We start from the raw sequence: 27696 nt of genomic DNA on the forward strand, positions 1-27696 counted from the left end.
CTCACTGCAACCTCTGCCCCTTGGGTTCAAGCGATTGTCCCACCTCAGCCTCTTGAGTAGCTGGAGCTACAGCCGTGCAGCACCATGCCCAGCTAATTTTTGTATTTTTAGTAGGGACGAGGTTTTGCCATGTTGCCAGGCTGGTCTCGAACTCCTGGCCTCAAGTGATCTGGCTGCTTTGGCCTCTTAAAGTGCTGGGATTACAGGCGTGAGCCACCACACCCGGCCAGAAAGATAGTTAATGTGGGAAATTAGACGCTTATAAATCTGTCAGAGTGCCTGGGAAAAACAGGTGTTAGCTAGACATCCACGAATTACTTCCCGAACAATGTCACAAAATCAGTACACCAGAAGTTACTGTATATTTATCATAAGTGACGGCTGGCTCTCGGGATCTTTTTATCTTGACTGTTATTTGGGAATCAGGAAAATATCATCAGAACCATTAAGTCCAGAACCACGTCATTCATCCCATGATCTTGCATCCCAGAGTAGATGTCCCTTTTGTTTGTCATGGTGTACTAGGGAGCTTTTAGATCTGCAAAGGTAGTAGCTAACCAAGGGCTAAAAGCGAAATTTCTCTTCACCATAAAATATGAGCAAATTGGGTTTGTGTGAGGGAGACAAAAAACAGAAAAACAGAGAAGGGAGATATGAAAAGCTTCTAAGAATGTCAAACAACATTTGGGAACCTGGAGTAGAGTTGTAAAGAAAAGAGGCTAATGAAAAGGCTTGAGAAATGGGGCAGGTGAAGTAGTTTAAATGCAGGGACGTCTAACATATAATTTTCAGTTGTCACTGCTGTAATTTAAAATCACTATTGCTGGGCACGGTGGCTCATGCCTGTAATCCCAGCACTTTCAGAGGCCAAGATGGGCAGATCACCTGAGGTCAGGAGTTTGAGACCAGCCTGGCCAACATGGCAAAACCCTGTCTCTACTAAAAATACAGCCGGGCGCAGTGGCTCACACCTGTAATCCCAGCACTTTGGATGTCTAGCTAACACCTCAGGGCGGATCACCTGAGGTCGGGAGTTCGAGACCAGCCTGACCAACACGGAGAAATCCCGTCTCTACTAAAAAAATACAAAATGATCCGGGTGTGGTGGTGCATACCTGTAATCCCAACTACTCGGGAGGCTGAGGCAGCAGAATCACTTGAACCCGGGAGGCAGAGGTTGCGGTGAGCTGAGATCACACCATTGCACTCCAGGCTGGGCAACAAGAGTGAAACTCTGTCTCTCAAAAAAAAAAAAAAAAAAAAAAAAACAAAATACAAAAATTAGCTGGGGTAGTGGCCCATGCCTGTAATCCCAGCTACTTGGGAGGCTGAGGTGGGAGAATCTCTTGAAGCCAGGAGGCAGAGGTTGCAGCGAGCTGAGATCGTGCCACTGCACTCCAGCCTGGGCTACAGAGCGAGACTTGATCTCAAAAATAAATATATAAATATAAATAAAATAACTCTATTATCTCAAAAGTTTCTAAAATATGCTACACGTTTTGATGGTAGGAGGATAAAAAGAACGGCTACGTTCTATTGGGGTGTGGGTGTGCAGCAAAGGGAAGAAATCAGGACCTATCTCAACTCCCAAGTTATTTTCTCGTTAACTGCTCTTAACTGTGTTGTCACACTGCCCTCTCATGGTCCGTCAGTATCTCACCGGATTCAATTTCTGGCTGCTGAACCATCTGGCCAATTCCACCATCTGCAGACAATTTCCTGCACCTGCTAACAAAGTATGTGTTAAGCTTGAGGCCTAGGGAGTAGCAAATTGATTAAAGCTGTTTACTTTATCGTCTTTGCAAAACACGGGCAGTTTCCAAAATATGACAAAGAGGCTTCCCCAACAGAGCTGTATATTTTGTATTAACATTAGATCCCCACTAACCACTATGATTTGAAGGTGCAGATACTGGCAGCTTGGCTGTGATTGATGATCCAAATGTTGGCATAAAATGATATTGGACACATGCGATAAAAATTGAATGACCTTTTCCAAGATCGATTAATTTCCAGTTATTAATTTAATCCAAAATAAACTTCCTCTCATTACGGATTTTAAGTTAGAACAAAGCCAGGCTACTCCCTAGCTAAGTAACTTGGCATCTATTCTAATGAGGAGTCCTATGCCAAGCCAGACTCATATGTGTTGGTGAGATTTGATTGCCAATCCTGGTTGCAATTATATCAATTCAGAGCTGCATAAATCCTTGTTACTCCAGATTTTCCAAATAAAAAAGAGACGAAAACCCCATATCCAGTAGACTAATACTATGTAACAAGCTTCATACAATGTAGTGGGGGAAACCAGCTAAATAAGATCATCACTTCTGCCCTTCGTGAGCTCACCACTGGTGAAGGGGGAGGGCATGTTAGTGCCATATCCACAGTTCCTCCCTGCTCTCCAGCAAAATATACTGCCTGGCTAAGATCCATAAGCCTAACAAGTACTTCATCAATATGTGTCGAATTAATGAAGAAAGGAATGAATACACGAGGCAGAATGTGTAGAGGTTGAGAGTTTGCTGCCGGGCATGGTGGTTCACACCTGTAATCCCAGCACTCTGGGAGGCCGAGGTGGGTGGATCACCTGAGGTCAGGAGTTCGAGACCAGCCTGACCAATACGGTGAAACTCAGTCTCTACTAAAAATACAAAAATTAGCCTGGCGAGGTGGTGTGCGCTTGTAGTCCCAGCTATTGGGGAGGCTGAGACAGGAAAATTGCTTGAACCTGCGAGGCAGAGGTTGCAGTGAGCTGAGATCGCACCACTGCGCTCCAGCCTGGGCAACAGAGTGAGACTCTGTTTCAAAAAAAAGAAAAAAAAAGGGGTTTGCCAAAAAGCCCCTTTTCATCCCATCTCTGCCACTTACTATCTGTGTAAATTTACATTTCACTTCGATCCCTGGAGCCCCCGTTTCTACATCTCTAAACCTACTTCATGAGGCTCTGATAAAATGCTTAGTATAGTGCCTCACATACAATAAGCACTTAAATAATAGTTCAATAATATTGTGTGAAAAGGGCAACAAGGAAAAATGGAGAAATTCGTATGGTTAACTATGGGGATTAGAATTCTGATATTATGTGCTGTACAGCACATGTACATTTAAAAATATGGGGAAGTTGGCCAGGCGCAGTGGCTCATGCCTGCAATCCCAGCACTTTGGGAGGCCAAGGCGGGCAGATCAAGAAGTCAGGAGATCGAGACCATCCTGGCTAACATGGTGAAACCCCATCTCTACTAAAAATACAAAAAATTAGCCGGGTATGGTGGTGGGCGCCTGTAGTCCCAGCTACTCAGGAGGCTGAGGTAGGAGAATGGTGTGAACCCAGGAGGTGGAGCTTGCAGTGAGCCAAGATCACGCCACTGCACTCCAGCCTGGGTGATAGGGCGAGACTCCATCTCAAAAAAAAAAAAAAAAAAAAAAAAAAAAAAATATATATATATATATATATATATATGGGGAAATTACTGAATTTGGGGAAGTTCTTCAAGGTGAATAAAGAAGTTTATTCTTGCAAACCAATTTATTCCATGGGATAGGAAACATGATCTCTGGAGACATTGACTCACATGCTTACAGTTCTATAATCAGAGAGAGAAAATATTTTTGTTCAAATTCAGGTTAGGAAATTCTCAGAGAAGGATTCTAAATGGTCCTGCAGGTCCATCCCTAGACCAATCAGCTTAACCAGGTGCAGTAGGCCCTTCCAGTAAGTCCATGTCCTAATCCCTGGAGTCTGTGAACTTTATGTCTCAGGAGAGACTCTCTAGATGGGATTAAGGGTACAGGCCTTGAGACAGGGATATTTTCCTGGGTTGTCCAGGTTGGCCAATCTAATGATGGGTTCTTAAACACAGAGAAGATTTTCTGGGGGTCAGAGGCCTGATGACAGCAGAAGAGTTAAAGAGATGCGACATTGCTGGCTTTGAAGAGGTTGGAAGGAGGTAACCAGCACGGAATGCAGGGGGCCCTAGAAAAGGAAAGGAGGTGGATTCCCTGCTAGAGGCTTTAGGAGGGTTTGCAGCCCTGTGACACCTTGATTTTAGTCCAGTGAGACCTGTGTGAGACTACTGAACTACAGAACTGTAAAACAATACTTTTTTTTGTTTTGAGATGCAGTCTTGCTCTGTCGCCCAGGCTGGAGTGCAGTGGTGTGATTTGGCTCACTGCAAGCTCCGCCTCCCAGGTTCACACCATTCTCCTGCCTCGGCCTCCCGAGTAGCTGGGACTACAGGCGCCCACCACCACGCCCGGTTAATTTTTTTTTTTTTATTTTTAGTAGAGATGGGGTTTCACTGTGTTAGCCAGGATGGTCTCGATCTCCTGACCTCGTGATTCACCTGCCTCGGCCTCCCAAAGTGCTGGGATTACAGGCGTGAGCCACCGCACCCGGCCACATTTTTGTTGTTTTAAGCCACTAAATTTGTGGTAATTTGTTAAGGCAGCAATAGGGAACTAATATACTAGAGAAGGAAGTCAGAAACCAGGGTCCCAGGTTTCAGTTCCTCCCCAGGTCTCTCTGCCCCATCTGCCGTGAGACAGCTTGCTGAATGAGAGCCCCTACAGCCTCCCCCACAGCACACTCACCTCATTCCACAGGAGTAAACTGCGTGAGAGAATGAAATATATGATGTAGTGATAAGACGCAGAGCTCTGATTCTGCCTGAGCTCCTAGTTCCAGTCATTTTTTTTTTTTTGAGGTGGAGTGTCGCTCTGTCACCCAGGCAGGAGTGTGGTGACGTGATTTTGGCTCACTGAAATCTCCGCCTCCCGGGTTCAAGCAATTCTCCTGCCTCAGCCTCCCGAGTAGCTGAGATTACAGGCTCTCACCACCACCCCCAGATAATTTTTGTGTTTTTGGTAGAGACGAGGTTTCACCATGTTGGCCAGGCTGGTCTTGAACTCCTGAGCCCAAGTGATCCGCCCATCTTGGCCTCCGAAAGTGCTTGGATTACAGGCTAGAGCCACTGCACCCAGCCGTTCCAGTCATTTTTGAGGCAAGTTAGTTCAGAGTTAAATTTCTGTCACTTGCAATTAAGCTATCCTGCCTAAATCATAAAGCTATGGTGAGAGAGGGATGGTTGCAGGAGAAGAGGTGTTTTTTGTTGTTGTTGTTGTTGTTTTTTTGAGATGGAGTCTCACTCTGTTGCCCAGGCTGCAGTGCAGTGGCGTGATCTTGGCTTGCTGCAACCTCTGCCTCCCAGGTTCAAGCAATTCTCCTGCCTCAGCCTCCCAAGCAGCTGGGACTACAGGCGCCCGCCACCACGCCTGGCTCATTTTTTTTATTTTTAGTAGAGACGGGGTTTCACCCTGTTAGCCAGGATGGTCTCCATCTCCTGACCTCATGATCCGCCCACCTCAGCCTCCCAAAGTGCTGGGATTACAGGTGTGAGGCACCGCACCTGGCTAAGAAGAGGTTTTTTTAAAGGCCTTTTGAGACAATATCCGATAATGGTTTAATGTGATTCCCACAGGAAGCCACTGAAGAACACATTATTCTTAGATGCGCAAAGACTCTTTTTTGTGGGAAATCCATTTAGCCACTTATTGGTTAAACTGATTTCCCACAAACAAGAGTGTTCTGAACTTAAAACATGAAAACCCAAATTAGTTTTGTTTTCTTCTTCTTCTTCTTTTTTTTTTTTTAGTTGGAGTTTTGCTCTTGTTGTCCAGGCTGCCGTGGTTCAATCTTGGCTCACTGCAACCTCTGCCTCTTGGGTTCAAGCGATTCTCCTGCCTCAGCCTTCCAAGTAGCTGGGACTACAGGCTCATGCCACCATGCCCGGGTAATTTTTGTATCTTTAGTAGACACAGGGTTTCGCCATTTTGGCCAACCTGGTCTCCAACTCCTGACCTCAAGTGATCCACCCACCTTGGCCTCCCAAAGTGCTGGGATTACAGGTGTGAGCCAATGTGCCCAGCCCCAAATTGGTTTTTCTTTTCCCTCTAGTGAAACACACTGTGCACAGAGTATCCTGCCTTATGTTTTTTTTTTTTTTTTTTAAGTTACCACATTGGAGCCACTTTGAAGTCTTTATCATTTCCTGTTTCTTTTCCTCTGTGCCAGATTAACTCAGTGTTCTAGAGTCTAGACAGCTACCAGACAATCCTACTTAAGCCTGATTGGTGGTGTTAGTGATAGGAAGACTTTTGAGCACTGGTCACATGATCATTTTTCCTTCTAGAAAAAGACGCATGTTAATAAAAGACTCTGGATGTTCCATCCCAAGAGGTAATTTATAATTTAAATGAAAACATATAATGGCATGCAGCATCCATTATATTTTACTTTCTGGAATATATGTGAGCTTGCTCTTCTAATTTGGTCGTTAGCAAATAGGAAAAGACTGTGTAAAGGGAAACAGTTAGAGTTCTATCAGTTTTGCCCCAAGGCACCTCAGTCCTTTAAAGCAGTTACTGATTATGCCCATGAAGTTTTACCAGGAGCCTACTCCATATTTTTTTGTCTGTTTTTCTGTCTTTTCTTGTTAAAAGGAGTAGAGACTGCTCACAATTTTCTCTTTTCTTTTTCTTTTTTTTGAGACGGAGTTTTGCTCTTGTTGCCCAGGCTGGAAGCGCAGTGGCGTGATCTCGGCTCACTGCTGCAACCTCCGCCTCCCGGGTTCAAGCGACTCTCCTGCCTCAGCCTCCTGAGTAGCTGGGATTACAGGCGCGCACCACAACGCCCGGCTAATGTTTTTTGTATTTTTAGTAGAGATGGGGTTTCACCATGTTGGTCAGTCAGCCTGGTCTCGAACTCCTGACCTCAAGTGATCTGCCCGCCTCCTGCCTCAGCCTCCTGAGTAGCTGGGATTACAGGTATGCACCACCACGCCCGGCTAATTTTTGTATTTTTAGTAGAGACGGGGTTTCTCCATGTTGGTCAGGCTGGTCTTGAACTCTTGACCTCAAGTGATCCGCCTGTCTTGGCCTCCCAATGTGCTGGAATTACAGGTGTGAGCCATCACGCCTGGACTCTCCTCACCTGCTTTAATTCTTTACTCAAATGTCACCTTTTTACTTTGAGGTTTACTTTTACCTTTGGAGGTTTGGAGTAGAGGAGGGATACTATCTGTCTAAAAAGAAAAACAACATTTAGAAATGTAACAGTACGGGCCCGGCATGGCGGCTCAGGCCTGTAATCCCAGGACTGTAGGAGGCCAAGATGGGCAGATCACCTGAGGTCAGGAGTTTGAGACCAGCCTGGCTAACATGGTGAAACCCCGCCCCCCACCCGTCTCTACTAAAAATACAAAATTTTTCCCAGCGTGGTGGTGGGTGCCTGTAATACCAGCTACTCGGGGGGCTGAGGCAGGAGAATCCCTCCAATCCCGGAGGAGGAGGCTGCAGTGAGTGGAGATTGCACTACTGCATTCCAGCCTTGGCGACAGAGTCAGACTCTGTCTCAAAAAAAAAAAAAAAAAAGAACAGTGTGAGCGAAGAGCGAGTAAGGCAGTTATCAGATGTCTATTTTGCCAGGAATCAGGCCACAGCGAATAAAGGTTTATACATAATACCGATAATAAATGCCCAGCTCTTCCCCTGTAAAACTTCAGTACTCTAAGATTTTTTTCATGAACACCGCCCCCCGCTGCTCCGACCCCTGCTTTTTTTTTTTTTGGTAGCGATGAGGTCTCACTATGTTGACCAGGCTGGTCTCGAACTCCCGGCTCAAGCGATCCTCCTGGCTCAAGCGATCCTCCTGCTTCCGCTTCCTAAAGTGCTGGGATTACGCTGCTGTCGGTCTTGAACACGAATTTTGTTTGTTTTTTCACAAAACCCCTGGAGAACCCGCGTATTCTAACCTGGGCTGGTTTTTCTATTTTTGCAAAATAACACCCCCCCACACTTTCTGGTATGAGCGTACAGATTTTTTTGCACCCCGTTTGGTTGTCTGCGGCTGTAAGCTCTTCTTTAAGCCTTTCTAGCCTGTCCTTCTAGAGAAAGTGTCTTCATAAGGAAGTGACACTGGATAATTAAGAGACACATCATTGTGCTTAACACATATTCACACCCGGCACTGTCACACCCATCGTGCCTTGAGGACGGACATAAATGTATGGTTTTCCTCCTGCGTTCCCGGCCTGCTCCCAGCCTTTCACCAGCACCTGCGCAGCATCCCAGTCCCAGGCAAGGGCCCGCCGATGCCGCGCAGCCTCCTGGAAGCTGCGGGCGTTAGTGTTCCTCTGCGCCGGAACTACAACTCCCAGCAGGCCTTGCTCCTCTCCACCTCCCTCGCAGCGCATGGCCTGCCGGGAGGGGGCAGGTAGCCGGCGGGCCCGGTCCAATGGGTGCCGGCTTCCGAGGAGAAGGCGGAGGAGAGGAGGAAGGAGGCGAACTTTGGGCCCCGGCCCCATTCATTGCCGTGGCCGGCGGGCACTGGGGCCCCGTGTTTTCAGAGTCATGGAGGCGCTAATTCCTGTCATTAACAAGCTCCAGGACGTCTTCAACACGGTGGGCGCCGACATCATCCAGCTGCCTCAAATCGTCGTAGTGGGAACGCAGGTGAGAGCAGCAGGCGGCGTCCGCTCGGGCCAGACCCCGGCCGCAGGCCTGGTCGGTGCTGCGGCAGCGCCCACTCCCGCGCCAGCCTTTGCGGCCTGTGGGAGGAGGGCCTTGCTGGGGGCCCCAGGGCTCTCCGGGCTCTGCCGCACCCGCCCTCCCGGGGCAGCGTTGCATCAAGGCGGAGAATCCGGGGCCCGGCCAGGGGCGGAGCCGGCGCGGCGGGCCTGGCTAGCCCGGCGGGTCCCGGGGACGGGAGAGGGAAGGATGGGCCGGCGGGCGGAACTGGAGCCCGCTGGGACCGGGCGCGGCCTCGTCCGCGTGCCGCTGCCTCCAAGGGCACCTGGGGGACGCGCGGGGCACTCAGGTCTCGCTGGGCTCGGTGGGCTGGCTGTTCCCATCACGGTTGGCTTTCGTGAGACGGGTGTTCTGTTTCCCTCCTTGCCTTGCCCAGGGACTGCGGAGTTAGTTTTGGAATCGCGCCGTTGAGGCTGAGAGACGCTACGGTGCGTGAGCGCCAGTGTTTTCCTGCAGTGTAATTCCACCAGGTTTCGAGAACGCCGAAGCAGCTTTAAAAACAAAAACAAAACGTGTATCTGGAGTTCTGCGGGTGTTGGGAAGGAATATCCGATTTTTCTGCGTAGGCTATGGTTTTTGTCTTGGGATCGTGACCTAAATTGGGCATCAGTTTCTCCGGTCTTCTCATAGCTAACTCATTTTTTTTTTGAATGCAGAAATGTTGGGGAAATAAATGTTATTTCTAAAGTGACAGAGGAGAAGTATAATTTTCCTTTGCTCTGCCTGCTGCTTTTATTGACCTAGGAATCATAGGACTTCGATTAGAGTTCAGAGAAACGGATTTTAGAAATTAGTATATTGATTTTAAGTGCCTTCATTTCTTAATCGTATCTTTTCTATTGAGAAGGTAACGGTTTCCCCATCATTTTCCATGAGGTACATAGTATAGGGTGTAAGCGCTATGAGAAGGAACTTAATGTTCAAAGTGTTAGTGGCCGTCCAAACACTGGAAACTATAGACGCCCTGTACTCTTTGGTTTGTTTTTTTGGCTTTTAAATAGTTGAAGCAATAGAAATTGTTTTAGAAACACATTTCCTTGGTCTGCGATAGGATTGGGAAAGATTCTGCTCAATCTTGCCTACGTATTCTAGTATTTGTAACAATGTTTGTAATGTTTGGAGACTCAGAAGCATCAAACAAATTACGAGGATTATTTTTTATTGAACATAATTTTGTTCAGTCTGGGACATATAGTAAACGCTCTGTAAATATTTTGAATACATATTGCTCACTCTAACCACAATGTTTTAAAACACTGGGACTTTTATCATCAAAACTAACCTGTTTTTGTAAAAAGTTAGAGATAATATAAATTAAGTGTTTGATAGTAAGTGATTAAAAGCGTCTCCTAGCTGCACACTAGAAACTTTCCATATACTTTTAAAAGAGATTCTCAGTGCTTTTTAAGCATGAGGAAGTAAAAGAATTAGGGATATAGCGTGTCAGCATAAATAGTTTAAAATCAATAAGTTGTTTTTTTCTTTTTACACAAAATAGAGTTTATTTTGGTCAGTAAACCTGTTGGCAAAATACAGAGTGGCAGGAGAGAAAAGTAAAGATCCCATCTTTACTTAGATCCCCTAAGATGTGCAAAAACCATCTTAGTACTGACAGTTATATGCTGTATTTGCATGTTGATGTTTGAAATTTCTCAAGAGGTCAGTTTTTCTACTTGATTTAATGAGGGTTATTTCCATCTAAGTTCTTATTAGCTGATAAATCAGTCTTTTACTCAGGTACGGAAGAAATACAGAATAGAAATTATCCGAGGTAGGCAGATCACTTGAGTCCAGGAGTTCAGGACCAGCCTGGGCAACGTGGGGAAACTCCATCTCTACAAAAAATACGAAAATTAGCTGGGCATGGTGGCGCGAACCTGTAGTCCCAGCTACTCTGCAGGCTGAGGTGGGAGGATCACCTGAGCCTGGGAGGTTGAGGCTGTGGTGCGTGCGGGAGTGCATGTCACTGCACCCCAGCAGAAAGAGAGAGAGAGAATAGAAACTATTTTCTCCCCACACCGCCCCCCCTGCCCTTGCCTTTTTTGTAGTGTGTTGGGGAAACAAGAATCTCTTCTTGGTTTGAATACTAGTATACCATTACTTTGTGATGTCTGCCATTTTTACTCTTTGGTATTGTGTAACATATATGTATACCTCACATTGATATTTAATGAAGTAGTTGTAGTGACTGAGTTCCAGACATGTGAGTGTTCTGTACTTAGTTCTGCCTAGTAAACCTATCGGCAGTAATTGTGTCTTCAGAATACAGGTATAAATTAGCCAGGTGCTATGGTGTGTAGTGTGTGCCGGTAGTCCCAGCTACCTGGGAAGATTGCCTGAGTCCAGGAGTTTGAGGCTGCAGTGAGCTATGATTCCGCGATGGCACGCCAGCCTGGGCGACAGAGTGAGACCCTGTCTCTTAAAAAAAAGATTATCAACTTCAAGTGTAGTCTTTATCCTACCTATTATCCATACCTTAAATGGCTTCAGTTTCTATCTTGTTGAACTTTTTGGAACAGTGATTCTCAGACTTGAGTGTGTATTAAGAATCACTTTGGTTTTTCTTTTTTGAGACGGAGTTTCACTCTTGTTGCCCAGGCTAGAGTGCAATGCCATGATCTTGGCTCACTGCAACCTCCGCCTCCCGGCTTCAAGTGATTCTCCTGCCTCAGCCTCCCGCATAGGTGAGATTACAGGCATGCACCACTACGCCCGGCTAATTTTGTATTTTTAGTAGAGACAGAGTTTCTCCATGTTGGTCAGGCTGGTATTGAACTCCTGACCTCAGGTGATCTGCCCGTCTCGGCCTCCCAAAGTGCTGGGATTACAGGTGTGAGCCACCCCGCCTGGCCTAAGAATCACTTTGAAAATAAGTTTCCTGGATCCTATCCCCAGAGATTTTGATTTTATAAGCCTGGGGTGGGTGAGGGACCATAGGTGATTCTGATACAGATGGTTCCTAGATCCTAATTTGAAAAATATATTAGTGAATCATTGGATTTTAAAATGTATGATACTGGAAAAAGCAGGAAAATGAGGGGAGGTTGAATCTATGGCATACTACCATCCAGTACCATGCTGACTTCGGTGGCATTCTTGCTCTAATATGTCACTTCCTAGGCAACCATTGCTGACCCCTAAATGTTTTAAACTTTGGTTTTATGAAATGCCCAAGTAACACTCATTTGGGGGCTAGGGACTTGGAGGAGTAGAGGTGAGGGAATCATGTTTACAGCTATCAATCATTCACATGTTTTATGTGTTAGCTAAATAAATTGCTTTTATTTTTTCTAGTAGAGACCATCTGTGTGAAATGAACAGACACAGTGGGGAGAGAGAGAAGGCTGATGATACTTTTAGACCATGGTGTACTTTGCAAGTAGAGGTGATAAGACTTAAAACAACTTTTGTGACTCAACTTGGGAAATTTAATCCTATTTCTTAAATTAAGTATTGGAAAGGGGAGCCCTCCAGGTATGTAATCTAAACTACCACCTAATACAGATATCCGAATACAGATGACATTAACCTGAGACTCTGGCTTAGTGTTCCTAGTAATGTACTTTACACTTTTCCTTTTATTTCAGTGATTTCAGCATTCCATCTTCAGTAATTCAGACAAATGTAAAAGGAAAAACAATTTGGGTTTTTTATTTTTATTTTTTTTAGGGTGTGGCTCTTTCACCCAGGCTAGAGTGCAGTGGCATAATCCATAGCTCACTATAACCTCAAATTCCTGGGCTCAAGCAGTCCTCTTGCCTAAGCGTCCTGAGTAGCTGGGACTACAGGCACGCATCTGGCTAATTTTTTTTTAAAAATTTAAAATCACTGCCTTACTGTGTTGCCAAGGCTGGTCTCAAACTCCTGGGCTCAAATGATCCTCTTGCCTTGGCCTCCCAAAGTGCTAGGATTATAGGTGTGAGCCACTGCACGCAGCCTAAAAATAATTTGGATTTTATTTTATTTTATTTTTATTTTTTTAGAGATGGAGTCTTTCTCCGTTGCCCAGGCTGAAGTGCAGTGGTGCGATCTTGGCTCACTGCAACCTCCGCTTCCCGAGTTCAAGTGATTCTCCTGCCGCAGCCTCCTGAGTAGCTGGGATTACAGGTGCATGCTACCACGCCTGGCTAATTTTTGTATTTTTAGTAGAGATGGGGTTTTACTGTGTTGGTCAGGCTAGTCTCGAACTCCTGACCTCATGATCCACTTGCCTTGGCCTCCCAAAGTGCTGGGATTACAGACGTGAGCCACTGTGCTCGGCCTAACTTTTGTATTTTTATTTATTTTTTTTTGAGACGGAGTCTGGCTGTGTCACCCAGGTTGGAGTGCAGTGGCGCGATCTCCGCTCACTGCAAGCTCTGCCTCCCGGATTCACGCCATTCTCCTGTCTCAGCCTCCCGAGTAGCGGGACTACAGGCGCCCGCCTCTAAGCCTGGCTAATTTTTTGTATTTTTTTTTTTTTTTTTTTTTTTGAGACGGAGTCTCGCTCTGTCACCCAGGCTGGAGTGCAGTGGCGCGATCTCGGCTCACTGCAAGCTCCGCCTCCCGGGTTCACGCCATTCTCCTGCCTCAGCCTCTCCGAGTAGCTGGGACTACAGGCGCCCGCCACCACGCCCGGCTAATTTTTTTTAACTTAACAAAATTCAGGTGAAATTTGCAGAACATAAAATTAGCCTTTTTTTTTGAGATGGAGTTTTGCTCTTGTTGCCCAGGCTGGAGTGCAGTGGCGCAATCTCGGCTCACAGTAACCTCCACCTCCCGGGTTCAAGTGATTCTCCTGCCTCAGCCTCTCAAGTAGCTGGGATTAGAAGCATGTGCCACGCCTGGCTAATTTTGTATTTTTAGTAAAGACAGGGTTTCTCCATGTTGGTCAGGCTGGTTTCAAACTCCCGACCTCAGGTGATCGTCCACCTCGACCTCCCAAAGTGCTGGGATTACAGGTGTGAGCCACTGTGCCCAGCCAAAATTAGCCCTTTTATAAAATGTATAATTCAGTGGCATTTAGTGCATTCATAATGACATCTCTGTCTAGGTCCAAAACAATTTCATCACGAAAGAAAACTGTACTATTGAGCTGTCACTCCCTCTTCTTTTCCATTTAATGGCTAATAGTTTGTTATATGTATAAACCACATCTGGTTTATTCAGTCACCTATTGATGAGCAATTGGGTTGTTTCTACCTTTTAGCTGTTGTGAATAGTGCTTCTATGAACATTGGTGTACAACTATTTGAGTACCTGTTATCAGTTATTTTGGTATATATCTAGGAGTAAAATTACTGGGTTCTATGGTAATTTTGTTTAACTTTTTGAGCAACCACCAAACTGTTTTCCACAGCAGCTACACCATTTTAAAATTCCCACCAGCAATGTATGAAGGGTGCAGTTTTTCTGTATCTTTGTCAACATTTGTTATTATCTGTTTTTGATTATAGTCATCCTAATGGGTGTGAAGTGGTAGTTTTGTTTTGCATTTCCGTAATGACTAATGGTGTTGAATGTCTTTTCGTGTGCTTGTTGGGGCTGTCTTACTGTTGAGTTGTAAGAGTTCTTTTTTTTTTGAGCTGGAGTCTCGCTCTGTTGCCCAGGTGGCCAGGCTGGTCTTGAACTCCTGACCTCAGGTGATCCGCCCGCCTTGGCCTCCCAAAGTGCTGGCATTATAGGCATGAGCCACCACACCCGGCCTTGTCTTTTTTCTTCCTTGTTAGTGTCCTTCAATACACAAAAGGTTTTACTTTTGGTTAAGGCTAATTTATCTTTTTTTTTTTTCCTTTTATTGCTTGTGATTATGGTGTCATATCAAAGGCACTGACAAATCCAAAGCCATGAAGATTTTTTTTTATTTTTTAATTTTTTTTCCCTAATTATTTTATAGTTTTGGCTTATATATTTAGGCTTCTGATCCATTTTGAGTACATCTTTGTATGGTATGAGGTAGGGGTTCATTTCATTTTTTTTGCATATGCTTCTCCAGTTGACCCAGTACCATTTGTTGGAGAGACTGTTCTTTCCCCATTGAATAGTCTTGGCATTGTTGAAAATCAGTTGAGCAAAGATTTTTTTGTTGTTGTTGTTGAGACAGGGTCTCACTCTGTCACCCAGGCTGGAGTGCAATGGCGCAGTCTTGGGTCACTACAGCCTCCACCTCCTGGGTTCAAGCGATTCTTCTGCCTCATCCTCCCAAGTAGCTGAGACTACAGGCACCTGCCATCATGCCGGGCTATTTTTTTTGGTATTTTTTTTAGTAGATACGGGGTTTTGCCATGTTGGCCAGGGTGGTCTTGAACTCCTGACCTCAGGTGATCCACCCACCTCGGCCTCCCAAAGTGCTGGGAATACAGGCATGAGCCACCATGCCCGGCCAGCCAAAGATTTATTATATGGGTTTATTTCTGGATTCTCAGTTCTATTCTGCTTTGATTACTGTAGCTTTGGAGTATATTTTAAATTTGAGAAGTGTAACTTTACCAGCATTGTTTTTCTTTTTCAAAATTGTTTTGGTTGTTTGGGGTCCCTTGTCATTCAATATGAATTTTATTTTATATTATTTTATTTTGAGAGGTAGTCTTGCTCTGTCACCCAGGCTGGAGTGCAGTGGCGTGATCTTGGCTCACTTGCAGCCTCTGCCTACTGGGTTCAAGCGATCCAACCACCTCAGGCTCCAAGTAGCTGAGATTACAGGTGCCCACCACCACGCCTGGCTAATACTTGTTTTTTTAGTAGAGATGGGGTTTCACTATGTTGGCAAGATTGGTCTCAAACTCCTAACCTCAGGTGATCTGCCCGCCTCGGCCTCCCAAAATGCTGGGATTACAGGCATGAGCCACTGTGTGGGCCCCATATAAATTTTAGATTTGGCTTCTGCATTTCTGTGAACAAGACAGTTGGGATTTTGATGGGGATTGTGTTGCCTCTGTAGGTTGCTTCAGGTTTTATTGGCATCTTAACCATTTTAAGTTAGAATTTTTGATTGGGAGGTTTTTTCTTTCAGCACTTTATCTTACTGCCTCTGGCTTCTATGGTTTCTTTTCTCTTTTCTTTTCTTTCTTTGAAAACAATTTTATTAAAGTAAAGGAATAAAAGAATGGCTACTCCATAGGCAGAGCCGTTGTGGCCCCTATGGTTTCTGATGAGAAATCTGTTGTCTGTTGTTAGTCTTATTGAGGATCCCTTGTTCATGACTCTTAGCTTCTCTCTTGCTGCTTTTAACATTTGTCTTTGTCTTTCAACAGTTGGATTATAATTTATCTCAATGTGTGTATTTCTTCGTGTTTATCCTGCTTTGAGTTCATCGAGCTTCTTGGATGTGTAGATTCATATCACTTTTTCATGCTTTTATGGAAGAAGTGGGGATTTTCATGGATGATACTTCTGCCTTATCAAATATCTGAATCTCTCACTCTTAGTGATCTAGAAAGCACTGGACCTATAGTTTTATAACCAAGAAAAAATTCCTTCCTAAGGACTGTTAGGTCTGCAGTATTTTAGAAAGTTTGGATTTTGGGTATTAAGTTCATATAAGAACAACCTTTTAAGCCAAGTGTGGTGGTGGCCTGTGCCTGTATTCCCTTTTACTTGGGAGACCTGGTGGCAAGACTGCTTGAGCCCAGGAGGTTGAGGGTTGTAGTTCACCGTGATTGTGCCTGTGAATAGCTGCTGCACTCCAGCCTAAGCAACATAGTGAGACCTGGTCTCTTAAAAACAAAAAAACACCCCACATATTAACTGCAAATCATGAAGTGGTTTAAACGTCGTATTTATATTTTGTCATTAGGTAGAGGGTTTGAGCTATATGGTAGAAACATTTTAGTTTAGCTATTTTATTTTATTTTATTTTTTTGAGACAGAGTTTCGCTCTTGTTGCCCAGACTGGATTGCAATGGCGCGATCTTGGCTCACTGCAACCTCCACCTCCCCAGTTCAAGCGATTCTCCTGTCTCAGCTTCCCAAGTAGCTGGGATTACAGGCATGCGCCACCACGCCTGGCTAATTTTGTATTTTTAGTAGAGACGGGGTTTCTCCATGTTAGTCAGTCTGGTCTCAACCTCAGGTGATCTGCCCGCCTCGCCCTCCCAAAGTGCTGGGATTACAGGCAGGAGCCACTGCGCCCAGCGTAGTTTAGCTGTTTTAAATACCATAAGATTAACATTTCTTTTTTTTTTTTTTTTTTTGAGACGGAGTCTCGCTGTGTCACCCAGGCTGGAGTGCAGTGGCACGATCTCAGCTCACTGCAAGCTCTGCCTCCCGGGTTCACGCCATTCTCCTGCCTCAGCCTCTCCGAGTAGCTGGGACTACAGGCGCCCGCCACCACGCCCAGCTAATTTTTTTTTTTGTATTTTTAGTAGAGACAGGGTTTCACCGTGGTCTCGATCTCCTGACCTTGTGATCCGCCCGCCTCAGCCTCCCAAAGTGCTGGGATTACAAGCGTGAGCCACCGCGCCTGGCCAGAAATATTTTATTTAAATAAGTGAAAATATTAAGGAAACCTTCTGTAAGTCTAAAATTATTTCAAAATAAAAAGTAAAATAAGAGAAGTATATCTTTACTATATTAATATCAAAATAAAGAATGGAGAGGTCTGCCTTACACAATGAAAAATTAAAACTTAGAAGTTAAATAAGGGATCAGCTTTGGTTAATGTGGTATGAATGATATGAATGAACATTATTAACTCCTCAGCCCCAACTGATGCTGATTATTAGGGAAGAGCTGAAAATACAACAAAACCTTTTCAGTGAAAGGCCACATCTCAAAATATAAATTCAAAACACTAAAAATCCCAATACAGTGCAGTTTGGAAGAAACTAAAACTAAAAGATGACACTGAGACCAGGCACACAAATCTTTAGCTCCTAAATATAATACAGGATATTGAATCAGCTTTGGGAGTTTGTGGAGAAAAAAATCTGAAGGCCTCGTAGTGCCAGTGGAGCCCGATTTTCAGAGCAAGCTAGCTGTGATTTTTGCCACTTTAGAACTCCTGTAGCTACTCGACTTCCTGGGAAGAACCCAGACATGGGATGTTTAAATCACCAGGTGCGGGAAAAAGCACTGATAGAACCAATTGTTGAAGAAGCCAGTACCATTTATAGTAGTGAATCTAGATGAGAGGTAAAACATTGGGAGCCCACAGATGTGTTTCATTTAGTCTGTGTGTGTTGACACATACAGTATTAAAAATAAATGAATTAGTTGCCAATGTTTAAAAATTGGTAGATTTAGTTGAAAGGCCCAGATTTCTGGTTTTGCCTTAAAAAAATCAGAAAATCTGATAACCCTTCCACCCATATTCCCAGTGGATTTGAATAATGCCTGCTTTAGGTGGATCAGTTAATATCTTGTTAGCCACAGCTCCTATTGCTCTCAGTTGCCTTTCCTGGTTGCCAGTTATCATCATGTATGTGCTGTTCTTTCTTTATAGTGTAAAATAAGCAATGAAATATTTCCTGCTTCTACATCTGCATCAAAAGTGGGAAAGTTGAAGACTACTGGGTTATGATTCATCCCTATTACTTGTTACCTAAGTATATCTGGGCAAGTTACATAATTTTCCTGTTTTTTTTTTTGAAACGGAGTCTTGCTGTCGCCCAGGCTGGAGTGCAGTGGCGCGATCTCGGCTCACTGCAGGCTCCGCCCCCCCCTGAGTTCACGCCATTCTCCTGCCTCAGCCTCCTGCGTAGCTGGGACTACAGGCGCCCGCCACCTCACCCAGCTAATTTTTTGTATTTTTAGTAGAGACGGGGTTTCACCGTGTTAGCCAGGATGGTCTCAATCTCCTGACCTCGTGATCCGCCCGCCTCGCCCTCCCAAAGTGCTGGGATTACAGGCGTGAGCCACCGTGCCCGGCCACATAAGTTTTCTGAAACTCAGCTAACTCATATATAAAGTGAGAATTAAATAGTAACCATCTCATAGAGTTCTTAGACTTAAATGAGGTAAATCACTTGGAATGGTAGTAGCAATGTAGTATGTTCGATTAATGTTAGCCATTACTACTGATTAAAATGGCTGTACATTTTAAGAAAAATGAGCATTTTGGGGCAGATGTTAGGAATATTCTTATTTTTCATGTACAAAATGTCAGGAGAATACAATCTGATGGCATTAAAATAATGACTTTACTGAAGTATGATTGACATTCTGATGTCATTTTGACCAAAGTCTGGATTGATTTATTAATTGCATGTGTGGGCAGTTGAGTTTGTAACTTCTGTATTAGTTTGCTAGGGCTGCCATAACAAAATGCCACAGACTGGGTAGCTTAAAAAGCAGAAGTTTATTTTCTCACAGTTCTGGAGGCTAGAAGTCCAAGATCAAAGTGTCAGCAGGTTTGGTTTCTTTTGAGGCCTTTTTCCTTGGCTCGTAGATGGCTGCCTTCTTGCTGTGTCCGTGGTGTCTTCTGTGTCTAAATTTCCTCTTCTTGTAAGAATGTCAGTCAGTTTGGATTATGGGCCCACCGCCCCAGTAGCCTTGTTTTTTTAAGATGGAGTCTCGCCGTGTCGCCAGGCTGGAGTGCAGAGGTGCGATCTCGGCTCACTGTAACCTCTGCCTCCCTGGTTCAAGCGATTCTCCTGCCTCAGCCTCCCTAGTAGCTGGGACTATAGGCACGTGCCACCACGCCCAGCTAATTTTTGTGTTTTTAGTAGAGACGGGGTTGGGTTTTCATCGTGTTGGCCAGGATGATCTCAATCTCTTGACCTCGTGATCCACCCGCCTTGGCCTCCCGAAGTGCTGGGATTACAGGCATGAGCCACCATGCCCAGCCGGACTTGTTTTAACTTAATCGCCTCTTTAAAGGCCCTGTCTGCAAATATAGGCGCATTCCGAGGTACTGGGGGTTAGGGCTTCAACACATAAATTTTGGGAAGACACAATTAAGTCTGTTACAACCTGTCCTAAAAAGGCAGATCAAAAACATATGTTATGGAATTTATTAGAGATAAGAGATTGAAGGTGAGAGCTAAGAGAGCCAAAAGCCTGATCATAGATGATTGGTTAAGGGCCCTTGGAGCAGATGAGGAGAGAAACAATAATCCTAACTGATAAAAGAGAAAAGTTCCCCCAGAGCTGAAGTATGACATCTTCAGGTCTCAATTGCTGCACATAAATATTGAGAGAAGAGACATACCCTGGTTAAATTTCTGAAATTAAAACAAAAGAATACTACAAGCTTCTAAATTGAAATAGGAGAGAGGAAAAAAAAAAGCTTTCTCAAACGGGAAAGAGAATCAGACTGGCATTAGACTTCCAGTCTGTCACAGTAACTGTTATTGCATGGAGAAATGTTTAAAATTTAGAGTTCTAAGGGAAATTGTGATTATAAAATTCTGTATTCATTCATACTATAACCATTTTCTCTTTTTTTCTTTTTGGGTGGTATGTATTTTAATTTTTTTAAATTTTGCTCATTCCATTCTATAGAATAAGATTTACATTTAAGTAAAATTAATTAAAATCTAAGCAGAGAGATCAAGTTAAGCACAGGCTCCAAGAAGTCCTGCTGGGATCTCAGCAATAGAGACAACATGTTAAAAGTTTTAGTTTGAATGTATGGAATTTGTTTGTTTGTTTGTTTGTTTTGGTGCATTCTAGAGTCTCCAAGAGTCAGTCACCAGGAGTACCCGTTAGGTAGGTGATACTTATTTTAACAGCACCTAAACTGGGGTTTAGGAGCTATATTTTCCAAGAAGTGACTCAGTCTAATTCTGAAATGACCAAAGCGGTTCATATCATTTTATTCACATTTGAACTCCACTGGAGTCAGGGATGAAATGTCATCTTCTGTTCCAACAATGAAGTCTTCAGGTAATGTCCAGGTGCTTCAGAACTAACTAGTCGTCATAAGAACACAGAGTCCATAATTTCTCCAATGTATAGCTTTTTGTGGTTTCTAGAAGCATCAGATGAATCACAGTGCTACCAAACTCCACACAGAACCAGTCACAGTGTCCTTCCCATCCATCTTAACATTAGGCTCATTTTTACATTTCAGGTATTTGTACATTTTCACAGTGTAATAGGGACATATATCACTGTGGAAGTTCCACTCACTGTCAGTCACGAAGTAGCTGTAATCTGTATATTTTTTTTATGCACTCATGTGAAATTTATATACACACATATAATCCCAGTTTGTTCACTTATACTGTTATATAATGGTCCATTATAGGAATATATCCTATTGAAATTTGTGTGTTCCCCAGTGTTTGCTATAGCTGTTTTTGTAAACAATGGTACTGCGGATATTCATATAAATGTCTCATGTTTGAGAATTTCTCTAATGAATCAAGGAGTGGAATTGCCAGACCATAGGGTATATTTATTGGATATTGCTATTGCTCCTCAGGATGGCTGTAATTTACATTCCCATCAACAGAGTGAAGTTTGTTTATTTATATCTATACTTTCTATGGTCACATTTTAAATTTATGGTACCTCATTGTGGTTTCTGTTGCATCCTCCTGATTACTAGTGAGTGTGAGCATCTTATCATATTTCTTGGCTCTTTGAGGTTTTGTTTTGTGAGTTTTTGTTCATATCTCTGCACATTATTTTCTGTTAGGTATTTTTAAAAATTTGATTTGTGGGAGTTATTTATACATTTTGGTTACCAGTTACTTATGGATCACAAATGTTTTCCCTGAATTTTTTCTATGAGGAAAAGAAGTTTTAATTTTATTGTGGTTGAATTATCTTCTATGGTTTTGTACACTTTGTATATTGTTTAAGAAGTCATTCTCCTTTATTTTGTTTTTTAACAGCTTCATTGCGATACACTCTATATACCATAACATTCACCCATTTACAATGTGTAATTCAGTGTTTTTTTTAGCATATTTGTAGAGTCGCACAACCATCACCTTAAACTTTTCTTTTTTCTTTTCTTTTTGAGCCAGGGTCTCACTCTCTTGCCCAGGCTGGAGTGCAGTGGCATGACCACGGCTCAATGCAGCCTCAATCTCCTGGGCTCAAGTGATCCATCTGTCTAAGCCTCCCGAGCAGCTGAGACTACAGGCATGTGCAACCTTGCCTGGCTAATTTGTTTATTTTTGTAAAGATGAGGTTTCACCATGTTGCCCAGGATGGTCTTTAACTCCTTGGCCTCAAGTGATCTGCCTACCTCAGCCTCCCACATTGCTGGGGTTACAGGTATGTGCCACCTTGCCTGGCTTTTCCATCACCTTTAAACTAATTTTAGAATATACCATCATTCCAGAAAGAAACCTCGTATCCATTAGTAGTCACTCCCCAGTCTTCTTCACTCTATCCCTAAACAGCCACATAATCTACTTTCTAGCTATAGATTTGCCTATTTTGGACAGTTCCCTTTTTTTGAGATGGAGTCTTGCCCAGGCTGGAGTGCAGTGGTGCAATCTTGGCTCACTAAAACCTCCGTCTCCTGGGTTCAAGCAATTCTGCTGCCTCAGCCTCTCCTGAGTAGCTGGGACTACAGGCGCGTGCCACCTTGCCTGTATAATTTTTGTATTTTTAGTTGAGATGGGGTTTCACCATGTTGACCAGGTTGGTCTTGAACTCCTGACCTTGTGATCCGCCCGCCTTGGCCTCCCAAAGTGCTGGGATTACAGGCGTCAGCCACTGCGCCTGGCCGTATTTTGGACATTTCATATAAACAGGGTCAAATAATATGTGGTCTTTTGTGACTGACTGACTTTAACTTAGCAGAATAATGTTTTTAGGTTCATCCATGTTGGAGCGTGCATCGGTACCTTATTCCTTTTTATGACTGAAGTATAAAATAACTTTTATAAGACTAAACATTAGTCTTGATACTTCTAGTGGATTAAATATCCATATTAGGGATCCTGGGAAGATGACAGCAGTGGTAGAATAGTTTCCTAAATATCTATATGACTTTCCCCTAAAACAGAACAAATAGGATAGGAAAACCAAAAACACATAGAAAACGTGTACAAGAAAATTAGTTGACTATGTTTCTCTACAAACGCTCAAATACCAGCAGATTGGGAACAAACCATTGTTATCCATACTGGAAGAAGCAGAAGGAAGCAGTGGAACATCTGATGGAGCGGAGAATTGTAAATAACCCAAAGGCAATCACTAGAAAGCTTTTTAAATGGCCGATTTTAGAATACCAGCTGAAATGGGAATTCGGGAAGGGTATTGCACACATCGATAATGGGTGAGTGAAAGGGATCAGTTTTAAAGTCTGAAGAGACTAGCACTCCTTCATGAAACTTTAAAAACTAACCAGAGCTCCCTTCCAGGCCCACTCCTCACAAGAAGAAGGAACCGAGGATACAATTGAGTATCCTCTGAAGAATACAGACCAAGGAAAGAGAAGGTCCAGATAAAAGCAAGGGAGGTAAACAGGGCCAAGATATCTCAGAAAGCAAGAAACTATTATTTTTGAATACTATATGAAAACAACAAGAGGGAGTTTTAGAGTATAAAGGCAGAATAGCTATTCAGAGCCAAGCCTCTTTCAAAAGTCAACAGTACGAAATGATTGTTGTCAAATCTCATGCAAATTTTTGAAGAAAAACAAGACCCCTTAGACAAGGAAATGAAAGCACACCAGAAAGACATACTTAGAAAACAAACAAAAACTGTGAGATATTAAGACAAAAGGCAAGACAGAAGACACTACAATGATAAGACATTTCAAAAATTAATTTGCGTAAGAAAAATTAAAAAATTAAGTGATAGTGAAGTATTATTATAAATAAAAGAAAATGGTTGGACATGGTGGCTTACACCTGTAATCCCAGCACTTTAGGAGGTTGAGGCAGGAGGGTCGCTGGAGTCCAGGAATTTGAGACCAGCCTGGGCAACATGATGAAACCCTGTCTCTACAAAAAATAGAAAAATTAGCTGGATGTGATGGTGTATGCCTGTAGTCCCAGCCCCTCAGGAGGGTGAGGTGGGAGGATCACCTGAGCCTGGGAAGGTTGAGGCTGCAGTGAGTGTGCTGGTGCCACTGCACACCAGCCTGGGCAACAGAGTGAGACCTTGTCTGGGATAAATTAAATGAATGAATGAATGAAATGAAACAAAATTTATTTTAGAAATGATGACAAATTGGAACACAAGAGCGAGTAAACGTAACAGATAATACCTTATGAGGGAAAGAAGCTGAAAAGGAGAAAGACATTAAAAATAAAGAGATATAAAAAGAATTTTGTAGAAATTGACACGTTGGAAACAAGTGAAGAAAATCCAACATATGTAAATTAGGTGTCCCCAAAGAAGAAAACTATAGCAAGGGAACAGAATGGGTACTAAAAATTACAATACAAGACAATTTTAATGAAATAAAAGTAGATGGGGAAGTAAATTTTGGAAGAGTACAGCACATACCTAAGAACAGTGACACGGTAGACCAACAGTGAGACACAGTCTAGAAAAATTATGGGACTTTAAAGGAAAAATAAAAATCCTCAGACATACAGGCAGAAGTCACAAAATCTCTCACCTTTATAAGTAAAGGAAAATCAGGGCCAGGTGTGGTAGCTCATACCTGTAGTCCCAACACTTTTGAGAGGCCGAGGTGGGGGTATCGCTTGAGCCCAGGAGTTTGAGACCAGCCTGGGCAATATAGTGAGACAGCCTGTCTCCACACACACAAACACGCACACACGCAATATAGTGAGACCCTGTCTACACATGCATGCATGCACACGCTGGGTGTGGTGGTGTGAGCTCGTAGTCCAAGTTACTTGGAAGGCTGAGAGGAGGATCTATTGAGCCCAGGAATTGGAGGCTGCAGTGAGCTGTGATTGCACCACTGCACTCCAGGCTGGGCAACAGAGCTAGACAGTGTCTCTAAAAAAAAAAAAAAAATCAGATTACTGCCTTTTTTTTTTTTTTTTTTTTTGAGACAGAGTTTTGTTCTTGTCACCCAGGCTGGAGTGCAATGGCACGATCTCGGCTCACTGCAACCTCCGCCTCCCGGGTTCAAGTGATTATCCTATCTCAGCCTCCTGAGTAGCTGGGATTACAGGCATCTGCCACCACACTCGGCTAATTTTTGTATTTTTAGTAGAGATGGGGTTTCACCATGTTGGCCAGGCTGGTCTCAAACTCCTTACCTCAAGTGATCCGCCCACCTCAGCCTCCCAAAGTGCTAGGATTACAGGCGTGAGCCACCACACCCGGGCTGGTGTACACTTTCTTATCTTAAATATGGAATTTCATTGTCTCCTTTCTCCTATGACAGTAGGGAGGCCAAGGTGGGTGGATCACTTGAGGTCAGGAGTTTGAGACCAGCCTGGCCAACATGGTGAAAACCTGTCTCTACTAAAAATACAAAAATTAGCCAGGTGTGGTGGGGTACCTGTAATCCCAGCTACTGGGAGGCTGAGGCAAGAGAGTCACTTGAACCAGTGAGATGGAGGCTGCTGTGAGCCACGATTATGCCGCTGCACTCCAGCCTAGGTGATAGAGTGAGACTCTCTAAAAAAAATAAAAAAAAAAAAAGTCACAAACAATATGCTAGAATTTGAAGAATATTGTTCCCATTAGCCCTTCCTGGGGAATCTACTAGAGAAGGGGTGTCAGAATCAGAATGTCTAGAGACACATTAAAGGCTGGTGATTTGTATCACGTGTAACTAAGACCAAATGAGGGTTTGAAAGAAGATAATGGCCTGTAAAGAGGTGGGAAGGAGGATGGAGGGATTATATGCAAAACATTTAAAAACTACTTTCAGTAATAATGGTGGTGGTGGTAGTATCGGTGGTATTATTTTGACAATCTGTGTGTAACATGAAATAAAAAGCCATCAAGTAATTGTTTTATTCTAATTCTGTCGCAAACTGTCATTGAGAACCACAGCCCTTGGTGTGGAAGAAAGAAGATAGAGATGACTGATTATAGGAATGTATGCTTATGTTAGGGGTGGGTGAGGGTTGCAAGTGTTGGTAGCTGAAATAGAGAAAAAAGCTAATGTTTCAACTCAGGGAGGTTTTTTAAAGAACAGATAAACCCTCCTTTCATCAGGAGAAAAAAAGAAGAAATTAGCAATATTAAAAAAATCAATTACAAAGCAAAATCAGCAAAATATTTGGCCAATAATATCAATTTAATAGTCATTTGGAAAGTCTCATAAAAAAAGAATGTAAAATATTAGAAATAAGAAAAATGAACAAATTCTAAGAATATTATGAGTAGTTATGCCTATAAATTTGAAAATCAGAGAATTTGATTTTTTTTATGGACACATTTTGTCAGACATATAAAGAACAGGAAATGTCTATATGTTGTTAAAATTATTTCAGAGTACAGTATCAGAGTACAGAAATGAAATGATGGAAAGCACCCTGTTTTATTTAATGAGAGGGGCTACCCTGGATATCACAACTGCAGTTTCGCAGACATGTCTTACATTCTTCAATTTAACTCTCCAGATCCATTCAGCATTTGTGTTTTCCATCATAGGGGACCTTTCTGGACAACATGAATGAGCCCCTGTGTCCTCTGTCTTCTGATTTGGGTGTGGAAATGAGGAGCCCTGGCAGGGAATTGGAGGAAAGAGGAGAAAAAAAGTCCCGGTCTTGATCCCCCATCTCATACATTCTGTATGTAGGAGCCTGGGGCTGGCTGGCTGTGTCACTCTTAGTCCTGGTCCTTCCTTTTAGGCTTCGGGGTGATGAGAGCTGCTCTCTTGTTACTAGCCTGGGTTACTGCAATATCCCTTGTGATTTCCTATAAGCCTCACCCACAGCTTTGTAAATAGTCCCTTTGTAAATAAACCCTCTTTAAATTAATCTAATTTGAGTGGGCCATCTGCTTCCTGCAGACCCTGTCTGACATAACAGATGAAATTAGGACTTTTGCATTTGTAGAAAATAAGTTTTTAAAGTACAAGTTTTGACTAAGAAAAAAATATAGAATATACTGTATAGAAAAATAAGTTTATTGCAAACTTAAGAAAAATGGCAAATTTAGAAATTTTTAAAATGTATAATAGAGGTTTATATATTACTTGATTATCCCATTAGCTGTTAGTATTGATATTTTTGATTATTTATTAATTGGATATTGGTATTGTATATATGTTAAATTTCCTGAATGTAAGTGTTGTGGTGGCTGGCTCCTGGAATCCCAGCTATTCAGGAGGCTGAGGTGGCCTGAGGATCTCTTGAGGCCAGAAGTTAGAGGCTGCAGTGAGCTATGATCACGCCATTGCACTCCAGCCTGAATGACAGAATGAGACCCCCATCTCAAAAAAAAAAAAAAAAAATCCCGCATGTGATCATTGTGTTGTGGTTCTATAGAAGAATGCCCTTGTTCTTAGGAGATGCATGCCACAATGTTTAGAATGGAGTATCGTGATTTCTGTAACTAACTCTCAAATGGGACAGCAAAAGGAAAAAAAGTCTTTGTGTGTACATGTAAGGAGAGAGAGACATAAAGTAAATGTGTCAAAATGTTAATAAGTGGTGAATTAATGTTAAGATATATGAGTATTCACTGTTAACATTCTTGCAACTTTTTTTGTGGCATTGAAAATTTCAAAATAAAAAGTTGGAAAATATTTAAAACAACGAAAAATGAAACACTTATTATGGATAAAAAACTTTATTATAAACTAATAAGAAATATATAAAATGCTAGCATTTGAATAAGCAAATCACTAAAGGAGAAATACAGAAAGCCATTAATCAAAAGGATGCTTGACCTTAATAATAAAGGAATGTAAATTTAAATGAGCTGTTGGTATCCATCTATCAAAGTAGCAAAGATTCAAAAAACGATGCTTTGGGAGGCCGAGGCGGGCGAATCACTTGAGGTCAGGAGTTTGAAACCAGCCTGGCCCACATGGTGAAACCCTGTCTCTACTAAAAATACAAAACCGCTGGGCGTGGTGTCACACGCCTGTGATCCCAGCTACTTGGGAGGGTGAGGCAGGAGAACTGCTTGAACCTGGGAGGTAGAGGTTGCAGAGAGCCAAGATTGTGCCACTGCACTCCAGCAGCCTGGGCGACAGAGCAAGACTCCATCTCAAAAAAAAAAAAAAAAAAAAAAAAAAAAAAAGAAAGCAATGATGCTTAATACTGATGGAACTGTAGCAAATTGAACAAACTGGTAACTCTTGGAAGTATAGCTTGATGCTCTCTTCTTTGCAGT

At 43.0% G+C, this 27696-nt stretch overlaps 1 protein-coding gene across 7 annotated transcripts in view; it reads left to right on the forward strand.

The window, feature by feature from the left end:
- Positions 1 to 8253: 8253 nt before the first annotated feature.
- DNM1L (dynamin 1 like) overlaps positions 8254 to 27696 on the forward strand; it is a 90672-nt gene continuing 71229 nt past the window's right edge. For 3 of the 7 annotated variants that reach the window (XM_030804866.1, XM_030804868.1, XM_030804870.1), the window contains exon 1: positions 8254 to 8511. In XM_030804866.1, coding sequence (XP_030660726.1) covers positions 8410 to 8511 — 102 coding nt within the window. In that variant the 5' untranslated portion in view covers positions 8254 to 8409. The remainder of the gene's footprint in view (positions 8512 to 27696) is intronic. The other 4 variants (XM_030804865.1, XM_030804863.1, XM_030804869.1 and 1 more) reach the window with 2 other exon arrangements.

The sequence above is a fragment of the Nomascus leucogenys genome, chromosome 23 (genome assembly GCF_006542625.1).
Source record: "Nomascus leucogenys isolate Asia chromosome 23, Asia_NLE_v1, whole genome shotgun sequence".
In the NCBI taxonomy this organism is placed as follows: domain Eukaryota; kingdom Metazoa; phylum Chordata; class Mammalia; order Primates; family Hylobatidae; genus Nomascus; species Nomascus leucogenys.